We start from the raw sequence: 20,328 nt of genomic DNA, 5'->3' as shown, positions 1-20,328 counted from the left end.
TCCTGCATAATTGGCCCTGCCGATGCATCTAATGCATACTTTTAGAGATTTGGGGTGACATTGAGCCATTTCCGTAATGTTGTTGAAAAATGCATGTAATAATAATTACAAAAAGTATGCACCATGCAGATTGCAGGGAGTGAGTATATGTATGCCCGTAAGAATTGTATACTAGATAATAAAACTACTGTTCTTCAATCATATCTGAGCTTCGTCTTGACATATAAGGTTTTTTATTTCGGTTATAAATAAACAATTGGAAGCGCTACAAAAAACTTGTTTAAAAATTCCGAAGGGTACACTCCATTAATTTGGTCGAATTGAGAGAAGGATAGACACACCCAGATGATGATAACCCAAAATCAAGATGTTCTCTCCAATAATGTGCATGGTAGTGTAGGTGTCTTTATTACATAGGAACGTTGGCAAAGAGGAATGACACAGATTCTCCGTTGTGGGTTCTGCGAATCGCTTCTGCAATAATGAGGGATATGTCGATACACTGCAAGAGCAAAAAAAGAATTTAGTATTAACAAATCCCTACCCCAATGCTAATAATATAGCTTGAAAATATAAAATTCCAACCAACCTGAATCTTAGGACACTCATTCATATGTTTTTCTTGAGGAATAGTATTAGTTACTACTACGGCCTCAAAACACGCATTATTAATTCTTGAGATAGCAGGTCCAGAAAATATTCCATGAGTCAGTATTGCATAGACTTTTGTAGAGCCAGCTTCCAAAAGCCTGTAATAAAATAAAATCAACTTTAAAATGAGTCCCACGACAAAATTTAGCCACACAATTATGATATATCATGTGCCGATAATTTATGCATACTAACTTTTCTGCAGCATGACAAATCGTTCCACATGTATCTGCCATATCATCTACTAGTATAGTAACCCTGTCCTTCACATCACCAACCAAGACCATTGATGCAACTTCATTAGCCTTTTTACGCTCTTTGTGAATCAGGGCAAATTCTACGTTTAAGCGATCCGCGATGGACGTAACCCTGTAAAATAATAATAATACATATGAGTGTATATCATAAATGATTCAAAGGCATTTCACTAATGCAGATGCGTTCACATTGACGCAGAAAGTACTATGCAGATCTACTTCGTCTTACCGCTTAGCGCCACCAGCATCTGGCGAGACGATAATACCATTCCTCCACTCTGGTATGTTCTCCTTAATCCACTTGAGGACTGCTGGCTCGGCATAGAGATTGTCAACAGGGATGTCAAAGAACCCTTGAATTTGAGAGGCATGGAGGTCCATCGTAATTATATGGTCGGCTCCAGCAACGCTATTGGAACAAGCAAAATTTGTCACTCATAAAATTAGCTAAATTAGAAATTTTAAAGTAAATAATCATGTTGCATAACTTACCTCAGCATGTTTGCTACAAGCTTGGCAGAAATTGGAGCCCGGCTCTAAAAACAATTAACAGAAAATATTTAACCTCAATTTTCCAGTTAACTGCTGTCAACGTGTGTGATGGGAGGAGGGAGAAGAAAATGAAAGGTCGTTCATTCTACTTGGCCATAAGTGCAATAGGTGTAATGTTATGTTTCCGTGTGGTGGCTGGCTTTGCTTTTTTGGAGCAGTTTGGATCGTTAGGTTAAAGCTATATACTACTAAACAAAAATGTAAAACGTGAACGTTAAGATACACGTGAATAATGTGAACGTGAGATTAAAGAATTATAAAAAAATAAACAAAGCTTTTTTCTCGCAGTGTTGGCTGAGAGATAGAGGGGGAGGAGGGAGGGAGGACAACTCTAATCAGACTCCCTCAGAGGGTGTGAGTGGGTGGTGGATGGATGGGTGTGAGACATGCCAAGAACAATTGATCAGCAGAGATCACTCAAGAAAAGTGATACGTACGTACCGCCATGATAAGTCCGTGCTTCTGTGGAATAAAAACGTAAAACCAGGTGTTGGTTTTCAAAATCATACAGCATCAAAAATCATTATCAATGAAGAAGCTAAGCCATCTTACACCAATAAGCAAGGATTTGGTTTAGAGGGTTAGTTGATGTTTGTATGCATATTGTACAAAAATAATGGATTCCAATGTTGGAATGACAAATTTAACTAAAAGCACTCAGAAGATTAAGTAATAATTCTGCGTCATATTCTTAATAATCTGGATATCTGTAAATTAGAAAAGCCATGCAAACAGTATTTTCACCGCATGGCAAACTACTTACTATTGCCCGTACCAGTTACGACGACGTCATAATAAGCATTATGACCATGCTGTTCATCTAATTCTATTGTTAACCTCATTTTTCTCACCGCTATCTCACCCCACCGCTTTCACTACATCAATTCCAGTCGAACGAGGCCTCTCTCTCTGTCTCCACCGCCGATGTGGATGGAGAAAGCATGGGATGGAAGAGAGCGGTCGGAGCAGTGGGCCCAACCTAAGCCACCCTACTTTCCATGCATGCATCGTCGTCGTGCCCGGGTAACAGGAGTCTTATATCTTATACAAAATTTTGATCGGTGCCATGCACAAACCGATCTAGAATTCGATTCTCTGTTTAATCTAAAAAGAACGTCGATATCCTGGAATATATATATTTATATTGGACTTTGAGTAGTTGGTCCCTCTTATTACTCGTCCTATTAAACTCGCCACAAACCACGTAGGCCTGCCGGATGTATGTATAAAAGTAGTATTGATGAGTGGTCAACAGGGTAGCAAAAGTCAATGAGTAAATACATACGTGACTTTTTACACAAAGGCAGAAAATAAAATGTGGAGTAATAAATAACCACCTTGGAATGAATGACTACGTGTTTACTTCACCAAATCGAAAGGTAGAAATTCCTTCCTTTTTAAGAATATTTTCTTCTTCTTTTCATCCTAAAATTTTAACTTTTATTACAAACCAGTGGCCCCGACCTTAACCTTCTTTCTAAATGAACCAGTTCCAAGAATCTGGTAACAAAGAGACGGTCGAAAACCGAGGAGCAGTATCGAATTTACACAATTACACTACCCAACCTTTCAAAAAATAAGTTCATTATTTAAGAAAAAAGTATATTTCATATTTGAAAGTCAGGTTTTTTTGCCCGAGTTATTACATTGCTGCAGTAAGTTATTATTACACATGAAAAAACCAGTTGCAACTAGTTGCACTACTATGATTTACCTGAGCAACCCACAACATATAACAATCATCAGGCCACACATACATGGTTGTCATTAATTTTAAGATAGCACCCAAATAAAAAATAGCACAAAGGAATAGAATATCTCAAATTTGAACATTTAATTTAACTGACCATGTTCTTTCCACTTTCACCATTGCATATTTTTTGTGAATATGTATAAATAATAAGCAAGCAAATAGGGAACCACGATTGCATGAGAGTCTACTTGTGTATGATATAACTTATAATTTACAAGTTCTACAGTTTGTAAATGAGAGGTATTTCAAGTTGTCCCAACAGTCAACATGATTTTAACGAGCCATTCGTCATGAGAGGCAAACAAACAGCTACATAAGAGCTGGTTAACTAATCTAGGATTATTTTCCTTCAATTTATTATTGATTACTTTCTGGATATTGGATCAGAAGTAGTGTGGTAAGCCAAAAGTCATCTGATAAGAACACCATCCTCTTATTAGTGCCATGAATGACAGCACGTAACCAAAAGCAGCAGCAAGGTCCAGAAAGTGTGTGACCATTCAGCGTCACTTTAACTTCAAAATTGTCCTTATTAACATGTGGAAGTTATCCAGTAATATATTGTTGCTACTCGATTTATTAAAAAAATCAGAACACATGCTTATACGCATCTAACTTGTTCCATACTGAAGAATTTAGTATGACTTATTACATAGTACTAAAGAGGAGTGGCAAAGAATAACCAAATATTTGTAACCACCAAAATCTAATGCAAGCCGTCATTTGTTTACTTGACTCTTTCCACCGAGTCCCCAAAGAAGAAAGACGCATAATATTCATCATCATTACGAACCAATAACAATGAGGACCCTTTTCCAAGAGTTGTTTTTGATAGTAAGTAGGTAGGGTTTTTGTATAAAAATATAAAAACCAGTTGTAACTGCTTACAATTCGAGAACTTGAAAGGCGAAACCCTTCTCCGTTGGCTTAGCCCAATATGCTTAAAAATCAATATTCTTAATTTTCGCATCACAACAAAGGGTTATAAGTAAAGGGTTATAATAGTCTCTAAAGCATTTCACAAGTAAATTATTATAATAATAGAATTCAAAATAGGTGAAAATTACTACATTCGATCACATACGAACTACTATCGTTATAAAGTCAAATCAATGATAAACTACCTTGACCCATCTTTTCATGTAACTCGCACCAACCAAAGTAGGTAGAACAGTTTGATAAGCAATTTATTGATGTGATGTAAGTAAATACATAAGTACTCCACACAATCAACAATTAATCCCATTTCGCAACAAAGAGTAACAGTACGAGGCACACACTCAAATATAGCAAAAAAACATTCTCAAAATATCTTGAAAAAATATTGTATTTTTACGACCAATGAGTCAACCCATCATCATCCTCACACAAAGGAACCCCACATCAAGTCACACTCCTATTCTAACAGGATGGATGGACAAAGTCGAACAAGATGAAAGAAAAGACATCATATGTAGACAGACTGCGTAACTAAATCAAGAAAGAAATGAATGAAAAATTGTGCAAACATCTGAAACATCGTCCATCCAGTCCCAGTAGTATTGCTTTTGTTGGGGCGAAGCCCAAAAACGACGCATTATTGAAACCAAGAGATGGGACGATGCCAACGACTGTTGTGTTGTCGTCAATATTATTATTTTTTATGTCACAAAGAAATATAATGTATTAGAACAAAAAAACATGCTATGCGTCATGCACCCCACACAAGAAGAATGAAGAAGAAGAACAAAGGGTTCGTAGTTCGGTTTGACCGACAGGAATAAATGTACAAAGAAGAGGAGATGTAGCTTAAAAAATAGCGGCGGACATAGTGGGAACATTGAGGAGGAGGAAATATTGGACATTACCTTGTCTTTCTTGTCCTGTCGGGCATATGGGAAACAGGGAATGACGGCCGTGACTCTGGAGGCGGACGCAATTTTGCAAGCGTTGATCATGATGAGAAGCTCCATGAGGTTATCGTTAACCTCGCCACTCCCACTTTGCACGATGTACACGTCCTCCCCCCGAACGCTCTCCCCGATTTCCACGCTGTAATTTTCATCCCAAATATCGGTCAAATTTCATTTCATACAATTAATCATCACTCAATCAATCAACCCACAGTGAAAGTCAAGTCACTATTTTTTCACACCAGATTACTACCGTATCATCATAAATAAAAGTCCCCGATAAGAGAAGCTTATCAAATATCAGTGCGAGTTCAATGGATGGGGTCACACCTTATCTTCAAAGGTCCCTACTAACCATGACGCGACATGACAATTAATATATGAAGGCGCGCAAGTGATAATTATTTGCAAAAACCCACCACGTGCCTGGCTCCTTAAAAATGAGGGTTTGGAAGACTTACCATGTCTCAAGATTGGAGAACTTTTTCGTGACCACCTTCCCCAGGTCGATCCCCAGCCTGTCGACGATCTTCTGGGCCAAACCAGGGTGGGAGGTTCCCGAGAAAACTTTGATGTTGGGCATTTTTCCACTGCCTCCTCCACCACGTTTTACAAACACAGCCGGAGTTTCAAGTTTGCTGCACAGACTCCGTGCTCTAATGGGATCTGGTCGGGGCATTACTGACTCAAATCTCCAGCCATCCTGCTCCTTTTCATCCTCACCACCACCACCTCCACCACCGACGATAGCTTCACCACTGCCAGTCGCCTCCAGTCCTCGTCCAGTACCTCCGACATTGGTAGGCTCCATCACGAGCCCTTTTCTCACACCAACACCACCACCACACCCACACTAATCCGAGAAATTCCTCAAAAAATATGCACCAGGTTGACCTAATTGCGAGCCAGGTAGCCGCAATTGTGACGAAAAGGAGCCACTCAACAATAGGAAAACGACGCCACGCCACCACGGACTTGAAAACCTTTTCTTTTCTGGAGACTTACTTACTTGGAACCTTTAGAAATCTACTGTTTGGTTTCTTTCCTGCTCCTTCTTCCTCCGCCAACTGCCACTATTTACACGTCTTTGGTGCCTCTCTCATGGTCCATGTGTCGGCGTATATAGTGGAAGAAGAAGTTTGTATGACATATGACACATGATCTCGCAAACTGCGACGACGACTATATGCTTACATTTTTCGTATGCTTACTCCCAAAAGTCGGGTATAAATAGAATTTGTATTTAGTTATAGGTTTGTCGTGTCATTAGTTGCATACCGTGCTTAATATAATCTACTTGTGAGTATTGCAAATGGGGCAGGTAGGAATTATGGAAGTGCTAATTTTGGTAAAATTTCAAAAATAGGGATAATTTTATTTGTTTTTCTTGGAATGATGACTTTTTAAAGCGCAACTTTCTCATGTCTTTAGGCATGTATGTAAAGTCGTTTGGCGTTCGGTCTCATTTTTCCCATCCTGTGGATTACAGTGGAATGTGAGGCCCATGCCATGTATCCATCAGGATGCAGGCTAATTGGATGAACATAAAGTTTATGTGTCCTCAAATTACAGAAGACTAGAGGTGAAATTTTAAGGTATCTACGACTTAATGTATGTAATTAAAATGCATGTGGATCCGTGTGAATCATGCTTTGCCAAATTCCCATGAAAATTTTAGTCCTGGATATGTCATTGGATGTGCAGTTATTCAATTTCATAATCTTGTTGACGGTTTCTCAGCATGAATCTCATCAACAATAATATGAATGTAAGCTATAATAACAAATCGACACGAAAGCAATAAAATTAAACACAATGGATGAAATGATACACGTTTTGGATATTTGAGTGCTACATCCTTGTGCAAAATAAGATAGGTTTTAGCCAGGTTTAATAATACTCAACAAATTTATGGAGTGACAAGAAATTGGAGAGCATCTTATAAAATTGAGTGATCTCATTTTATGTCCTCCGCCGTAAATTGGGCCTGGGAATTGCATACACAGCTCCAAAATCCATCTGGAGAATTCCCCCAAGGGAAAGGATAGGATAATGAAGCAATGCTGTCGAGATGTTGCGGATTGTGGGACAAAAAGACAAGAAAAATATTATTCAATCAATAAGTAAGTGTTTATTTGCTTTCTTTTTTCTCTCATCCTCTTCATCTTCAGCTCTGGAAGTCTTGTGCTTGCACTTGTTTTTCTGCTTCTGGTTCAATGCTGATTTCTCAACCAATTTGGAAGGACTTTAGCCTAATGATGACGCATCTTAAGATAAGAGGTAAAGGGTTAAGTGTAATATCGCTTTAATGACTTTTTGTCCCGTGAATGTTACTTCTTTCCAATAAACTTACATCGAGTCTCATATTTCACCATTCTCTTTCCTTTAATAAGCAGTCAAATCACTCAATCTGATTAGGACGGATTTGTCATAATTCTATCGTAAATCTCAGCTACGTATGTACATACGTGATGAAATATATGTACATGAAAAATTGAATCAGTGTCAACAAAATATCAAAATGTCCCCTCGAAAAAGCTTTTCCATGTACAAAAGCTCCACTCGTATTGTATACAATTTTTTTATATGGAAGGTTTTTATGGAACCGAGTTATGTAAACCGAAATGTAAAAACAAGTATTTTACAAATTATTCCTATTTCATGTAAACATTACGGTGAATATTATCTCAGGAGTATTCTCAGGAATATGTATTATCCTCAGTGTCTGACCATTGTTTCGCGTACAATGTGACAATAATGTTCTTGGTGTTGAGAAATGTTGACTTTCATTGCTCAACGTCATACACTGCATCTGTTGTTACAGCTTTTTTCTTGTAATCTGTCGTAGTGGTGTAAGACGAGATGAGTGTGTCTGACTAATTCTCACGTAATATGAATGTATGAGACGGGAGGAGAGGAGGATGTTAATATTGATAAGTGAAGTGGGTGACGACGACCACGACGACGAGCGTCTGATCATCATCCGAATGATTATGCAACCTTTGACTTTAATAACTTTCCACTGGAACACAAACACAGTCACAGGCAGACGGCGTGATGGCATTCATGACCATCCTACAATTCCAGCCAATCAAATTTCAGTGTCGCTATCACTTGTGGAGGTTGGACAATTGTAGTCACGATGTAACATTTAATTAAACTTGGTTATAAACAGAAGCACATGAAAGTACTAAATATGGATACTGTATTCATTCTCTGATTACGTTGGTTACACAAAGCTAGCCAAGCAGGATGAATATGAGGTTCAGGAGACCGGTTTACCATAAAAGTGTGTTAAGAATCGTTATGGCATGTGGAATATGTTTGACAAGAGAAGTTTGTAATTCCTAATTTAAAAACACCACAGTAATGTGTGTACTGCCTCAATTAACGTATTTGCACTAAATAGTTCATTAGCATTTGCGTTCAATTAGCGCAATGTGTGACGGCACTATTACATAGTGGTGCATACATACCTACACCTAAATGGTACATACATACATATAAATGCTCGGTGCATTTACTTATAGTAAAAAATAATTCATTTTTATGTTCGTGGAGTTACTGTAAACTATTTATTCAAAGTTTTTTTTATTGCGGTTTGAAACTTTGATTTGCTAAAATTAGTACTCGGTGGTTTAAAAACATAAATATCCTACTAGCCAATATTGTACAAAAGTTGACATTCTTTTGCATAAAAGAACTAATATTAAGATCAGTGATTTTTTTAAAATACGAAGACACGAAGAATGCGTTACTGGGCCCCATTTTGCTTGTAGGTAGGCACACATATTGAAGGCTTTTGGTATTCTGTCTCTATTATAAAAACCATACATCCACATCATGTATATATATGTGTGTGCATGTGTGGACATGGACTATATATGGAAGAACTGGAGATAAATTAAAATCAGTCTACCACATTCAAAAATTATTTCATTTCATATTTCATTCACAATAAAACACTCGCAGATCGCAATCACGGACTAAAATTTGTTTAATTTACTTAAAAACAGTTGCATTCATGAAATTGATCCTGAAATTGGCAAACATGGATAAAAACCTGATAATACCGTTAGTTAGGTTTAGTTTAAGTAATACAAGGTAGATCATTGGTTGGTTGTTGGGTAAATCTCACAATAAATTTTGTGCCATCTCTCCTCCTTCCTAAAGGTTACTTCGTGATACGTTTATCTAACACATTCGCAATACAGGGATAGGTTACTTTGATAGTTTACTAATGACTCGAATCAGTGCTCCGTTCTCATCTCGAAGCTTCTGGTTTTCTGTCCTGAAAATTCTGGATTCCTGAAAATTCAAAACATAAGTACTTAATTAGTTTATGCAATGCATTTTACAACTGTTTTACATAACTTAATATTCACTGAGACATTGTGCACACTATACATACATAGTTCCTAAAGTTCTAATGATCAACGCACACCACACGAGTCAGTACTACACGGATGAAGGGGAAGGATTATCACACCAATTTAAACAGATAAATGGATGGATACCTATTGGATATTGGACATAATGCAATCCTGTTGAAGATAGTAATAAGTTAACAGCGCTGCAAAATCTCATCCCTTTGGACCATTTCCTGTAGGAGTAGCGGAGTCGGAGTTGAGTCGAGCGCCAGCGCTAGCACCACTCAACTTGGAAACTACTCGGGTTAAGGCCCGATTCTCTGCTTTCAACTTCTCATTGTCCAACTTCAACTTTTGAATTTGCTTCAAGTACAAATAACAATTTACAGTTAACCCAATGTAATGTCTTTTTTTTCATTTCACAAGTTAAGTTACGATCATGTGAAAGTCACTTTAATAACTGAACACAATAAGTGAGTTATTTGTGCATAACTACAAACGTGAAGGGCTGGATTATTGTTTGGATTATAAAAATGTCTAGTTTTCTAAATATGGTGGGTTAATGATATATTTTTAATTATGTTTAATGTGCACACGCAATATATAAGATAGTTATGGACTACAAGTTCTATCCGTCAGTATCATGGGCAAGATGAGTTATTCATACAACAGGATTATAATGATGCACCTATACGTACCTTGAGTTCTTCTTCCATTTCGGATAATTTACGTTCCAACGCCCTTTTTTCTCTTCGATCAGCATCTTCGGATGTAATTCGGGGTGTCTATAAGAAAACAATGAACAAATAGTTAGTAATAATACTAAATATGTGCGAGGCTTCCACTTGTTTGCGAGGCTTCCACTTGTTCCACACAACCACAAGAATGTATGCATTTAAACTCACGAGAGATACGCGTTCCATTTTTACTTTTAAATCTGTCATGTCTTCCTCTGCTTTGGTAAGACGGCCTTTTAGCAACTGATTTTCCTTCAGAACCTCTTCGTATAACTGAAATAGTATAAAATTAATACTGGTGTAATCAACTTAACCATACATACAGACATACTAATGTACTATACCTTTCTGTAATTGATAGCGCTGTTGACGCCGTTCTCACTTTTCGAAGAATCCTGTGGCTGATCAAGGTCACTGGAAGGTCCGGACCCAACCTGCAACAACAAAATATTACGAGATTATTATAGTTTCATACATGCAATATTGTATTTAATTAAAAACTACTATGCTTTTATAGAATTCTGCTACATGGCCATGTTACCATTACACCACAAATGCATGCACGCAGTTATACATGATATGTGTGAATGTGCACTCCACTTATAACTTACACTATCGGAATATTCAGCATCATCATCGTCGTTGTCAAAAGGACAATTAATTTTTTGCATGGAAGGGGAAGGCGTGGATATCCCCCTGATATCAGCCGAAGAGGTGGAAAGATCCTGCATCGAGTAGGACAAGGAGCCCAGCGAAGAGACCAAAGAACTCAAACTTGCCGAGAGCCGTTTCTTGAGGTTAAACAACCCCTTCTTCTCTTTCGGAGTTTGGGAGGCGTTAGAGGACATTTTGGGGCTACTACGAGCAGTACCGTTGCTCGTACTTAAACTCTTCATACTGGAAATACTCCCTTGGCGCTCTATTCGGGCTGAGGCTGAACCAATGGGTTTTGATGACTTATTATTGCGAGAGTCGTCCACATTCGGCCGAATGGTCAATTGATGAACAACAGCGTGCTGACCAGAGGGGGTTTGACTGTACTCGGAATCAAAAGAGCGCATAGCTCTAGTGTCGTACAGTGAAGAAGGGCGAGATGATGTTGGTTTTCTATCAAATGTACCACTGAATGTTCTTTGATGGCTGGTAAGCCGAGAGTATTGGGATGGCAAGGACCCATTTGGTTTGGTTGCCCTGTTGGAACGGTAGTCAGTAGCGTCCCTACCAGATGAACTACTGTCTCTTCCAGAGGATTTCATGGGGGACACGACATAATGACCCATCATGTACCCATTTCCAGAGGAGGACGAGTAGCCAGATGAAGAACTGGCAGGACTCGTTCTTGATGAGTATGCAGAAGATGAGGAGGCTGGATGTGACTTTAAGCTTGAGTAGCTGGATGATGTTGAGGGGGAGTTGGATGAATTAGATGACCCCGACACTCGATGGTGCCGATTATATGCAGATAGGTCATGAGCACCTCGAGTGTCTCGGATAACTCGACTGTCTTGATCTCGGCTGCTGTGATTTGAAGAGGAAGAATTGCGATCAGAAGAAAAAATGAACGGAAAGGACGACGGAGACGATGACGACGAATATCTGGACCAATTACTCCCAGAGTATGACATTTTGAATGTGGACTAGTATATGATCACCACTAAATAATTTTTTGAAGTGCACCAGCGCCAGCAACACCACACAGAGCTATGCAGGCCCCAAACACTTGATCACTAGAATCGTGGCGTCACATATGAACTTAGAAACCCGTCCCCAACAACTTTGCACTCCTTTGAGAAAATTGTCTGTCCGATTTGACATATTGCCGTTCTCCGTTAGATCAAGAGATGTGTTCGAATATCATAATGTAAAGAGGCTCGTACTCAACAACGGCACAAATATAACTTAACCCACGATATAAATAGCGACACAAAGTTTATATATGTGTGTACATCAGAAGCAATTATGAAAGGCTGCTGCACCACTTGTGATGATATTCAAGACAGCATCACAGACTGTGCAGCCTCTTGGTCACCCCGATGAGCATTGGAGCTTTCTACTTACATGCGCTACCGTCTACCCCGTAACTCACAACCGCCTTCGATAATAAAGAGCAACCGAGATTTTCAAGGAAATTTTGAGAGGAGGCGAAAACTGCAGCGAGGAATGAATAGGCGAAAGATGAAGAAAAACAGTGCTGCATTCTCAATGTGAACAATTACCGTGGTGTCTAATGTCAGACCTACCACCTACCCACCTATCTCTATTAACAACTTGGATATGACCGTGGGGGAATCATCAGCCAGTATTCTATATTGGGACTCAAGGAAAGTCAGACAACTTCTTCTCGTATTTGCTTACGTAACGTTATAGGGGTTTCCGGTGAGAGAGAGCCAGAGGAGGATCATACACGTACAGATAATACTGATACACATAAGAACTCCCGTGTGTGTATGAATGTCTATTTTGGTATCATCATCACTTGCTTGATGTTACCCTCGAACGCCAGCAACAAAAGAATACACATGTCCGAGAGCGGAGGGGCTTTCTTTTGAAAATTGACGACTCTCTCTTCTTCTTTTACTGCTAGACAACCAAACATGCTCAAATCTGCTAAACATTCAACAGAAGCATAATAATAATCTCCTAAACTGAACTAAAATAGCCAGCAATAAATGACAAGAGAAGCATGCCTGTCTTGCTTCTAGCGCCCGTCACGCACACGCTGTTATTTAGTATGCATTCCTTCCTCATCATTTTCATGGATTACTGCTGGATTTGGAATAAACGCAGAAAAAACCATACTACACTCCGACGCCTCCTAATAAGTCAGTCATACCACCATATATATCCATATATATCATCTACTTCCATCATTAGCTATTGTGCATTGACCCATTTAAGCAATATGTAGAAGCAAAATGGAATATGTGCATAAGCAAGTGCAGAAATTATGCTACAAACCTCAATGTCACTGCTAGATATTGCCTGAGAGATCTCGGTCCCCTGTGTTGACGACATGCGGCATGAGGACATTGTGTAACAAATTTCATATTTTTAAATAGTGAATTAAAACACTTACATCCTGATTATATTGAACAATTCCGGTCGAACGTCGCTTTGTCTTCTTCTTTCGAAGGATTGCCCCTTGAGCCCCAGAGTTTTTCATGTCTTTCTCTTTCTCATCCTCCGTCACGTTCTTGTTGGTTTGCATTTCAGTGCCTTCCGGAGGCTTTGGAGGTTTGCCATGAACGCCGTGTTCACTTCGGTTACTCGCCACTCTATTTCTCAGAGAGGAACTGCGTTGGACGGCCATATCAGGACCAGAGCCACTGTTTTTAGTAGGGGGCAAACTTCTCGTGTCCTCGAGAGAAAATTTACTGGGATCCGTTTCGTCAATTCGTAATCGCCAGGACGGGCGTCTTTCAACGCTGGCTTCATCCTCTTTACGAGAAGTGGGTACAATTGCAGGTACTGGTGTAGGAACAGGAGTTGTAGCCTAATAACAGGTGCATATTTGGTTAAAAGCAAAACTCGGTACAGGTATTTCGTGGTGCTTCGAAACTTACCTGCTCCGTCGATGCTACGGCGGCGGTTCCTAATAAGCTGTTTTTAACATACTGTTCGGCAGATCTGATCAATTGGTAATAAAATTCGGTTATCATAAGACGGACATTATATCACCGCAAACAAAAACATCAATTCATGATGGACTTACTTTAATTCCTCCAGCGTAACGCCCTGGGTCGACCTTCTTGTTTCTCTAACACGTTTTGCATGGGCTTTTCGCTGTGTTTCTGATTCTTCGTCACGAGTAGGAGGAACAAACGATCTGCAAACACACAAACACAAATCAATTCCATAACTTGATGCTTCCCACGTCGTGCATGACACGGCACATCAAAATGTTATTATCATATCAAAATTAATTAATTAATTAGATGCACAAGATTAGTTTCAGAAATCTCTCTCCTCCTCCTCGTTGTCAAATCAGTTACCATTACCACCAAGCACACGCCACACAGTAACACACTGTTGTTTTTGGATGGATAGGTTACGAACTTGCACCTACTTGTTTTAGTCTAGAAACAGGGCCGGTGAAGAAGTTGTCGAGACACAAGACAGAAATGTACAACGCAAGAAAACATGACATGGGGGTCGATTGCATTACGGTAATCACGTACACAATTTTTATATTGAGCATGAAAATGCGTACCCTGATACGAGAATTAGATTTTGGTTTTGACTTAAGTCATCCCAATCGCCCAACCTATTTCATTTCATATATCAGCGTTGTCGAATCGCCATAGGTGTATAAAACAAGAGGTGAACATGTCAAACAAATCACTAAATAGATTAATTTGATAACAAGAAAAATTAACCCATGTCAAATTTGTCTGGCGACATTTTTCTACAAAACTACCACAAGCATTTCACAGAAATAAGTTCTAAAACAACCGACGAACTTGAATAGAAACTGCTTGAATTTGGAAACTGGACCAGGAACTTTGGCACTTCCATATACAATATGCCCATCATTGCTGCTGTACAACAAAATAGCAGAAGAAAACGTTAGCAAATTATGATGATGTGTGCATATTAATACCCATACGTATGTCAACACATATTTACTTATGTATCTATAATATAATGTCGCCAACGTCGACAAAATCTTTGCAACTTTGAACTTAAAGAAATAGTATATATTGTACTTATTACAAGTATGTAAATATGTGTACCTTCTGACTTTCACATCTTGCTGAGATCCACGATTTGGCAGACTTGGCGAGCCGGTAGTCGTTGCATTGACAGTATCTGCGTCCTTAGTCCTGTTATAAAAGCAAGAGGATCATAAAATAAAATGTAATGTCCAAATTTAATGGCAACACATAATAAATAAGCAAGGTTAAATAACTCGTGATATTAAAAAATGCGTAATTAAATATCATGTTTAATTCAGCCGAAGGGGTGAGCACACAAGAAAATTTTCTTGCTTGATTAGGGTAATAGTACCTGTTTTGAGTAAAGCGAGTGGGCACAGTTCCCCCCTCGAACCCTTCTTGCAATTTGGAGGTAATTAGAGCACACTGGTTATTATTGTTCGTAGTACAAAGATCAGTTGATGAGGTTATTTCGTTAAAAGACGTTGGTAGTAGTGGGGAACTCGGATGAGTAGGGATTGTTGGTGGAAGGATGCGACTAGCAGTAGTGGGAGAGGTTACGGTTGGAATGTGCTCGAGAATCGCTGTATTAGTAGACAATGCAGAGGAATTGCTAGCCTTAATTCGATTCCGCGCATCTCGCAGTCTTGTATAGAATCTATGTCAAATTAATTAATGCGGAATTAAAAATCACTGAATTATCAAGCAACAGCAATACCACACAAACAATAAGTACGATAGTAGTATTAAACGCCTCCCACATGATAAAAGCCACCATAACGCAATATATTATTAGAATGGTACATATATACGTTAAGAGATTAGAAAATAAAATTGAAATGTCAACGTACTTGGGATCAGACTCAAAGCTGTACGCCCGTCTTAAACTGGTATCAGTCGTGGAAATTAATTCCGCTTTCGTTCGCCGCACAGGTAGTTTCTCCTTTACAACTTCTTCACCGGGGACTGTAATCATTTACAAATATTTTGTTGATGCTAAGTATTAACAGTGAATCATAATAATTTCTCAATAAATACAACACTTGATCCGAGTCACTCATAATAGATTGATATTTTTGAATTTCAGAAACAACACATTCAAAACAACAAATCAACTTCCAATCAATGCAACTCCACCGCTACAAATCTCTACAAATAATTAAACCTTACCAGTTATAGTTTTACTACGCAGCGAACTAGTGCGTCGCCAGGATGGAGAATTTTCTTCTGATGTCATCATACTCTCCTCTCCTTGTCCAGTAGGGTACGTTTGAAGCGCAGTGGTAACGAATGTATCAGTTGATGACGACGTCGTTGGTATTATTTGGGCTGTTGAGGTTGAAATCGGGGAAGGAGGCAATAAATTGGCTGCTAGAGGTTTCGATTTTTCTCCAAAATCAGCAGCAGATTTATGTTCTGGTAGAAGGGCTAACAGAACAAACCGCAAAAAGGAGGTTAGCTTTTTCACTCTATAGTTCACTCATGCGCTTAGTTGAAATTAATTTTAAATTTATAAGAATGAAATATTAAAGTTTAATGTTACGTAGAGAAAGAAAGAAGATATATAATCAGCATTAGGCAAATCGAGGTTAACATATTTATCGTAAGATTAATATACTACCTTGATTTGACTCGGTCATTTCCGTATCGCTTTGGATGATTTTTACAGGCTCTTCCTTTCGAAGTTTGTCTTTCTCGGTTGGTTTTCTAAAACAGACAGACAGGAATCTCTCGTGAATAAACAGATGCCATCGTACCAATTTGTTAAGCCAATTAAATATTACCGTTGGATTTGAATCACTGGGCCGACTAAGTGGATATTGGTCGTAGTTTTTTCCAAGTTTTTATTAATGTCACGCTTTCTTTTGAACTGTTCAAACACTGGAAGGACACTACTATCAGCAATCTCTAGCGCTGTTTGATCCTGTATTGTAGTAATGAGAATAATTTCTGTTTGTGTTTCATTAGAAAATTTTATGGTGCATGAATGCCAACTCAACACATTCCTTGCTACTTACACAGCTATCTTTAATTGAAGTGTCGCAGTTATTTTCTAATAAAATTTCACATGCTTCTTTCTGACCCCAGTGTGCCGCAGCGTGTAATGCAGTCCAACCATCGACATCTGTTACATTGATATTCGCACCGGCTTTGATAATTTGACTGTGCAAAATTTTAAAAAAACATAAGAAATTTATTGTTAAATATTGTTCAATCTGCAATTTTGTTTTCAATTAAATAACTCACTCTAGAACTTTGATGTAACCTTTGCATGCGGCAACGTGAAGCGCCGTCGCACCAGTAATTGGATGGGGTTCTTCGGAATAACCATTGCTGGACCAGCGCTTGACGTCTTCTACCATTCGCAGTTCTTCACCTCGTCTGGCCTCCTTCAAATCGATTCCTGTATATTACGACACAATAATAAATATTTTTATTGCGATACTAAACATACACTATTGAACATTACCAATACAACATTGAAAATATTGACCCTGCTTCATACCTTTGGCGTTGATGTCCTGGATGAATATTTCTCTAATTTCGTCGCTTTTACAAATATCTAGCGGTATACTGCAGTCGTTGTTTAGCGCAGTGACATTCGCGCCATGTTCAAGTAGCACTCTGTTGATTAATAGATAAGATATTGTATTTAGTAAACATGAACCTCAATGGAAATGTGGCTTATCGGTCAAATAAATAAATTTGCATACTTGGCGATAGAGACGTAACAGCAGGTAGCCACAGCATGGAGAGGAGTCCAGCCTTCGTTGTCACTTATATTGACGTCGGAACCATGCTTGAGCAAAAACTCAACCATTTCCAAGTTGTCCTCAATACAGGCCTACGTATAAAAATTAAACTGGCTTTAGAAAAGATTACAAACTGATAACCAGGCTGCTTCGCGGTACACCAAGTTTTATGTAATTCTGAAAGGCACAGTCAAAAAGGACATGTGCATTTTTGTTTACTTGTAAAGTTTGCTGTAAAATAATGTACAACTGTTTGCAATAATTTCGCAATAAAAAATATTGCCATATTTCACACCCATGTCATTTTTTTAATGTGCTTTGACAACATGAATCGAAGGTTGAAATCATTGGGGATATCGTAAAGTTGACTGTTATTTATGTATCGCTTATCATAAGATGCAAATGCAGTGGTGAGAAGGACAAGAAAACATTTTCTTATCACATTGCGATCGGGAGGTGTCAATTACTCTTTCGCTGAATCACATCAAACGGTTCCGCCCATGCAAGATAAGTACAGAGGAACAGTAAATATGTGCTCCGTGTTTTAACTTTCTTATTGTAATTGGCATTTAAAAGATCCTATCAAATCAAGTCTCAAAAACGAATGTACACCAAGCTTAGATTTCGTACGTCGCCTCTGTCTTCTTATTGACGACGAAGACGCAGCTGCTTTCTAATAAACATGACATTCGGGTTTTTAATATCAATCAGAATGAAGCCGTGCGTCAGTTCCTTCAAGGTTCGTGATGACGATAAACTTGGATCATTCGGTGAAACGGTATCATTCAAAGATTTCCTAATTCCGAATAAAAGTTAGAAAATGGAAAAAGAGCAATATATTTACTCTCGTCTCAAACTAGACACATAGTTCTAGATTCATTACTCATTCCATTTAAACTTGCATCTAAAGTAATCAATCACGAATCTACTAATTGCCAATGACAAACCAGCCTCAAGGATTGTGTACACGGAGTCGTCTTTCGGGGAGAAATGGCTAGTCGTACATGCAATTTTGGCAAGTGCTTATCATCGACACATTATCTTGGTTGGCATACAAAGGGATAGCCAAGAGTTCACTGAGGCTCAACCTCAAAGCTTCTTTCACGCCATGTTGCGTACCGTGTATGTGCAAAGGAGGCGAGTTGAGGAGACGCAGTGCAATGCAACACCAGAATGAATGAAAGTCTGTCCGACTGAATTTCAGAGTGCTCAATGCAGAAATGCTTTTCCGGTTTCCGACTCCAGCTCTTGCTTACGGTGATTGCCCGGGTACATCATCACTCGCCAACAAATAAGAACCATGCATTCAGCACACTTTTAGTTTTGCATATTTGTTGCTAATTCTGAATAATTCCTTGCCAACATGATGAGATAACAACACAACAGGCCCACCACATTTGCATAGAATCACACTTGTCTGCTCTCTTGTAGAGGAGTGGACCAATAAATTGCAATGTGCAGATACTCTCGGAGAGTCTAGAGATGTACATTTAATGTACATACTATCCGAGAGTCACCCGTCAAATCCGAATTTGTGAGGAGGCCCCTAAAAAACTTTTTTTGACCCATAAAAAAGCAGTAGAGGTTTTTTTATGCATTGTTTTATTGAATTTATTTTGCTCGCTGTAGAAAATGAATAAGTAAATAAAATAATTTTTTAATGAAAAATAAGTATTTCGCAAGAAAAAAATCAAACTGTGACCAGATACTCGGAGGGTACCACTCTAACTTTCAGGTCCTCTTTTAAAATTGCAGAATTTATGCATATAAAAATCCTACGCTAAAAAATGTGCCAAACGCATTCGACGCCGAGTACATACATCTGTTCTTCTTTCAACGATGACGAGCAACCACTAAACTGTCACACTTTTCACCATCAGAAAGTTCGAAAACTATTGCTCCTACTTTTCTATGCCACCAAGATAGGATAACATCATCGCTCTCTCTCTCTCTCTTTCTTGGCTGTGGAAGGAGGAATGAGAAAAAGGAGTCTGTAGTTTAAACATGAACTCTAAATTTAGAGACGTCTGTTCTTCAAGCACATTTCCCTATTGATAGAATAATATTTCCTTTCCGCTCTCACAAGTTTCTCCGGAGGATCTCACACACTTATTCATAACGATAATATATGCAGTATATGGGATCCGTAGAGAGGAAATAAATGGCATAATTTACCTGATGAAGCGCAGTGATCCCATCCTCATCCACGGCATTGATATCATACCCATCTTTGATCATTTTAGCCACTTGCAACTTATCATTGGCTGCACATGCCGCTTGGAAAATACACTTATCCGCGAACTTGACCCGTTTAGGTCGATTTTTGATTTCATGACTCTCCTTATCCGTTTCCGATTCCTTCCATCGGTCCAACTGCGCTTTCCGTTTGTTGTAAGCCAACATGACGGACTCTGACTGGGAGTGCTGGCCACCAAGTGTCATAATTCCGTCTTTAAGTCCACCCACTTTTACCTAGTCTTTAATACTAAAATTTATCTTATTTTCCGTCCACATACACACACACACGGCAAATTTACACTTTTACTATTCTTATTATAATTATTTATTGATGAATCCATCCCCTTGGACGGATGTTGGATGGATGTTGATGATTTCTTGACGGAGACCTCTCTCTCGGTCTCACACTGAAAATTAAAACTCCATCCCAATCACACACTACTCTCACAGACAGAAGAGCTGCTGCTGCT

The 20,328-nt window shown here is 38.7% G+C and overlaps 2 protein-coding genes across 14 annotated transcripts; both read right to left on the bottom strand.

Annotated features, from left to right (window-relative positions):
• Positions 1-203: 203 nt before the first annotated feature.
• Positions 204-6,155, bottom strand: LOC110851501 (ribose-phosphate pyrophosphokinase 1). Of its 2 annotated transcripts, XM_022099303.2 has the most exons (8): positions 5,567-6,155; positions 5,061-5,244; positions 1,902-1,922; positions 1,401-1,444; positions 1,138-1,317; positions 847-1,020; positions 590-749; positions 204-502 (listed from the first exon to the last, which is right to left on the bottom strand). In XM_022099303.2, the coding sequence occupies exons 1-8, from the start codon at positions 5,914-5,916 to the stop codon at positions 410-412; spliced, it is 1,206 nt and encodes a 401-aa protein (XP_021954995.1). In that variant the 5' UTR covers positions 5,917-6,155; the 3' UTR covers positions 204-409. The 2 variants fall into 2 exon arrangements, with proteins under 2 accessions (XP_021954995.1, XP_021954996.1); XM_022099304.2 differs by lacking the exon at positions 1,902-1,922 and having other exon boundaries at positions 5,567-6,154.
• Positions 6,156-8,666: 2,511 nt separating this feature from the next.
• LOC110851499 (protein phosphatase 1 regulatory subunit 12B) lies at positions 8,667-20,296 on the bottom strand. 12 transcript variants are annotated; one of them, XM_022099295.2, is made up of 22 exons: positions 19,796-20,296; positions 17,582-17,712; positions 17,374-17,492; positions 17,115-17,271; positions 16,886-17,030; positions 16,652-16,791; positions 16,489-16,574; positions 16,038-16,295; positions 15,719-15,833; positions 15,220-15,525; positions 14,946-15,035; positions 14,673-14,750; positions 14,423-14,476; positions 13,925-14,038; positions 13,776-13,839; positions 13,289-13,705; positions 13,171-13,212; positions 10,557-10,646; positions 10,381-10,485; positions 10,174-10,260; positions 9,623-9,838; positions 8,667-9,413 (listed from the first exon to the last, which is right to left on the bottom strand). In XM_022099295.2, the coding sequence occupies exons 1-21, from the start codon at positions 20,060-20,062 to the stop codon at positions 9,689-9,691; spliced, it is 3,015 nt and encodes a 1,004-aa protein (XP_021954987.1). In that variant the 5' UTR covers positions 20,063-20,296; the 3' UTR covers positions 8,667-9,413; positions 9,623-9,688. The 12 variants fall into 12 exon arrangements, with proteins under 12 accessions (XP_021954987.1, XP_021954988.1, XP_021954991.1 ...); XM_022099296.2 differs by having other exon boundaries at positions 14,673-14,747; XM_022099299.2 differs by lacking the exon at positions 9,623-9,838.
• Between the last annotated feature and the right edge of the window lie 32 nt (positions 20,297-20,328).

The sequence above is a fragment of the Folsomia candida genome, unplaced genomic scaffold (genome assembly GCF_002217175.1).
Source record: "Folsomia candida strain VU population unplaced genomic scaffold, ASM221717v1 Fcan01_Sc006, whole genome shotgun sequence".
Taxonomy (NCBI): domain Eukaryota; kingdom Metazoa; phylum Arthropoda; class Collembola; order Entomobryomorpha; family Isotomidae; genus Folsomia; species Folsomia candida.
This window is presented reverse-complemented; position numbering and strand designations above follow the sequence as displayed.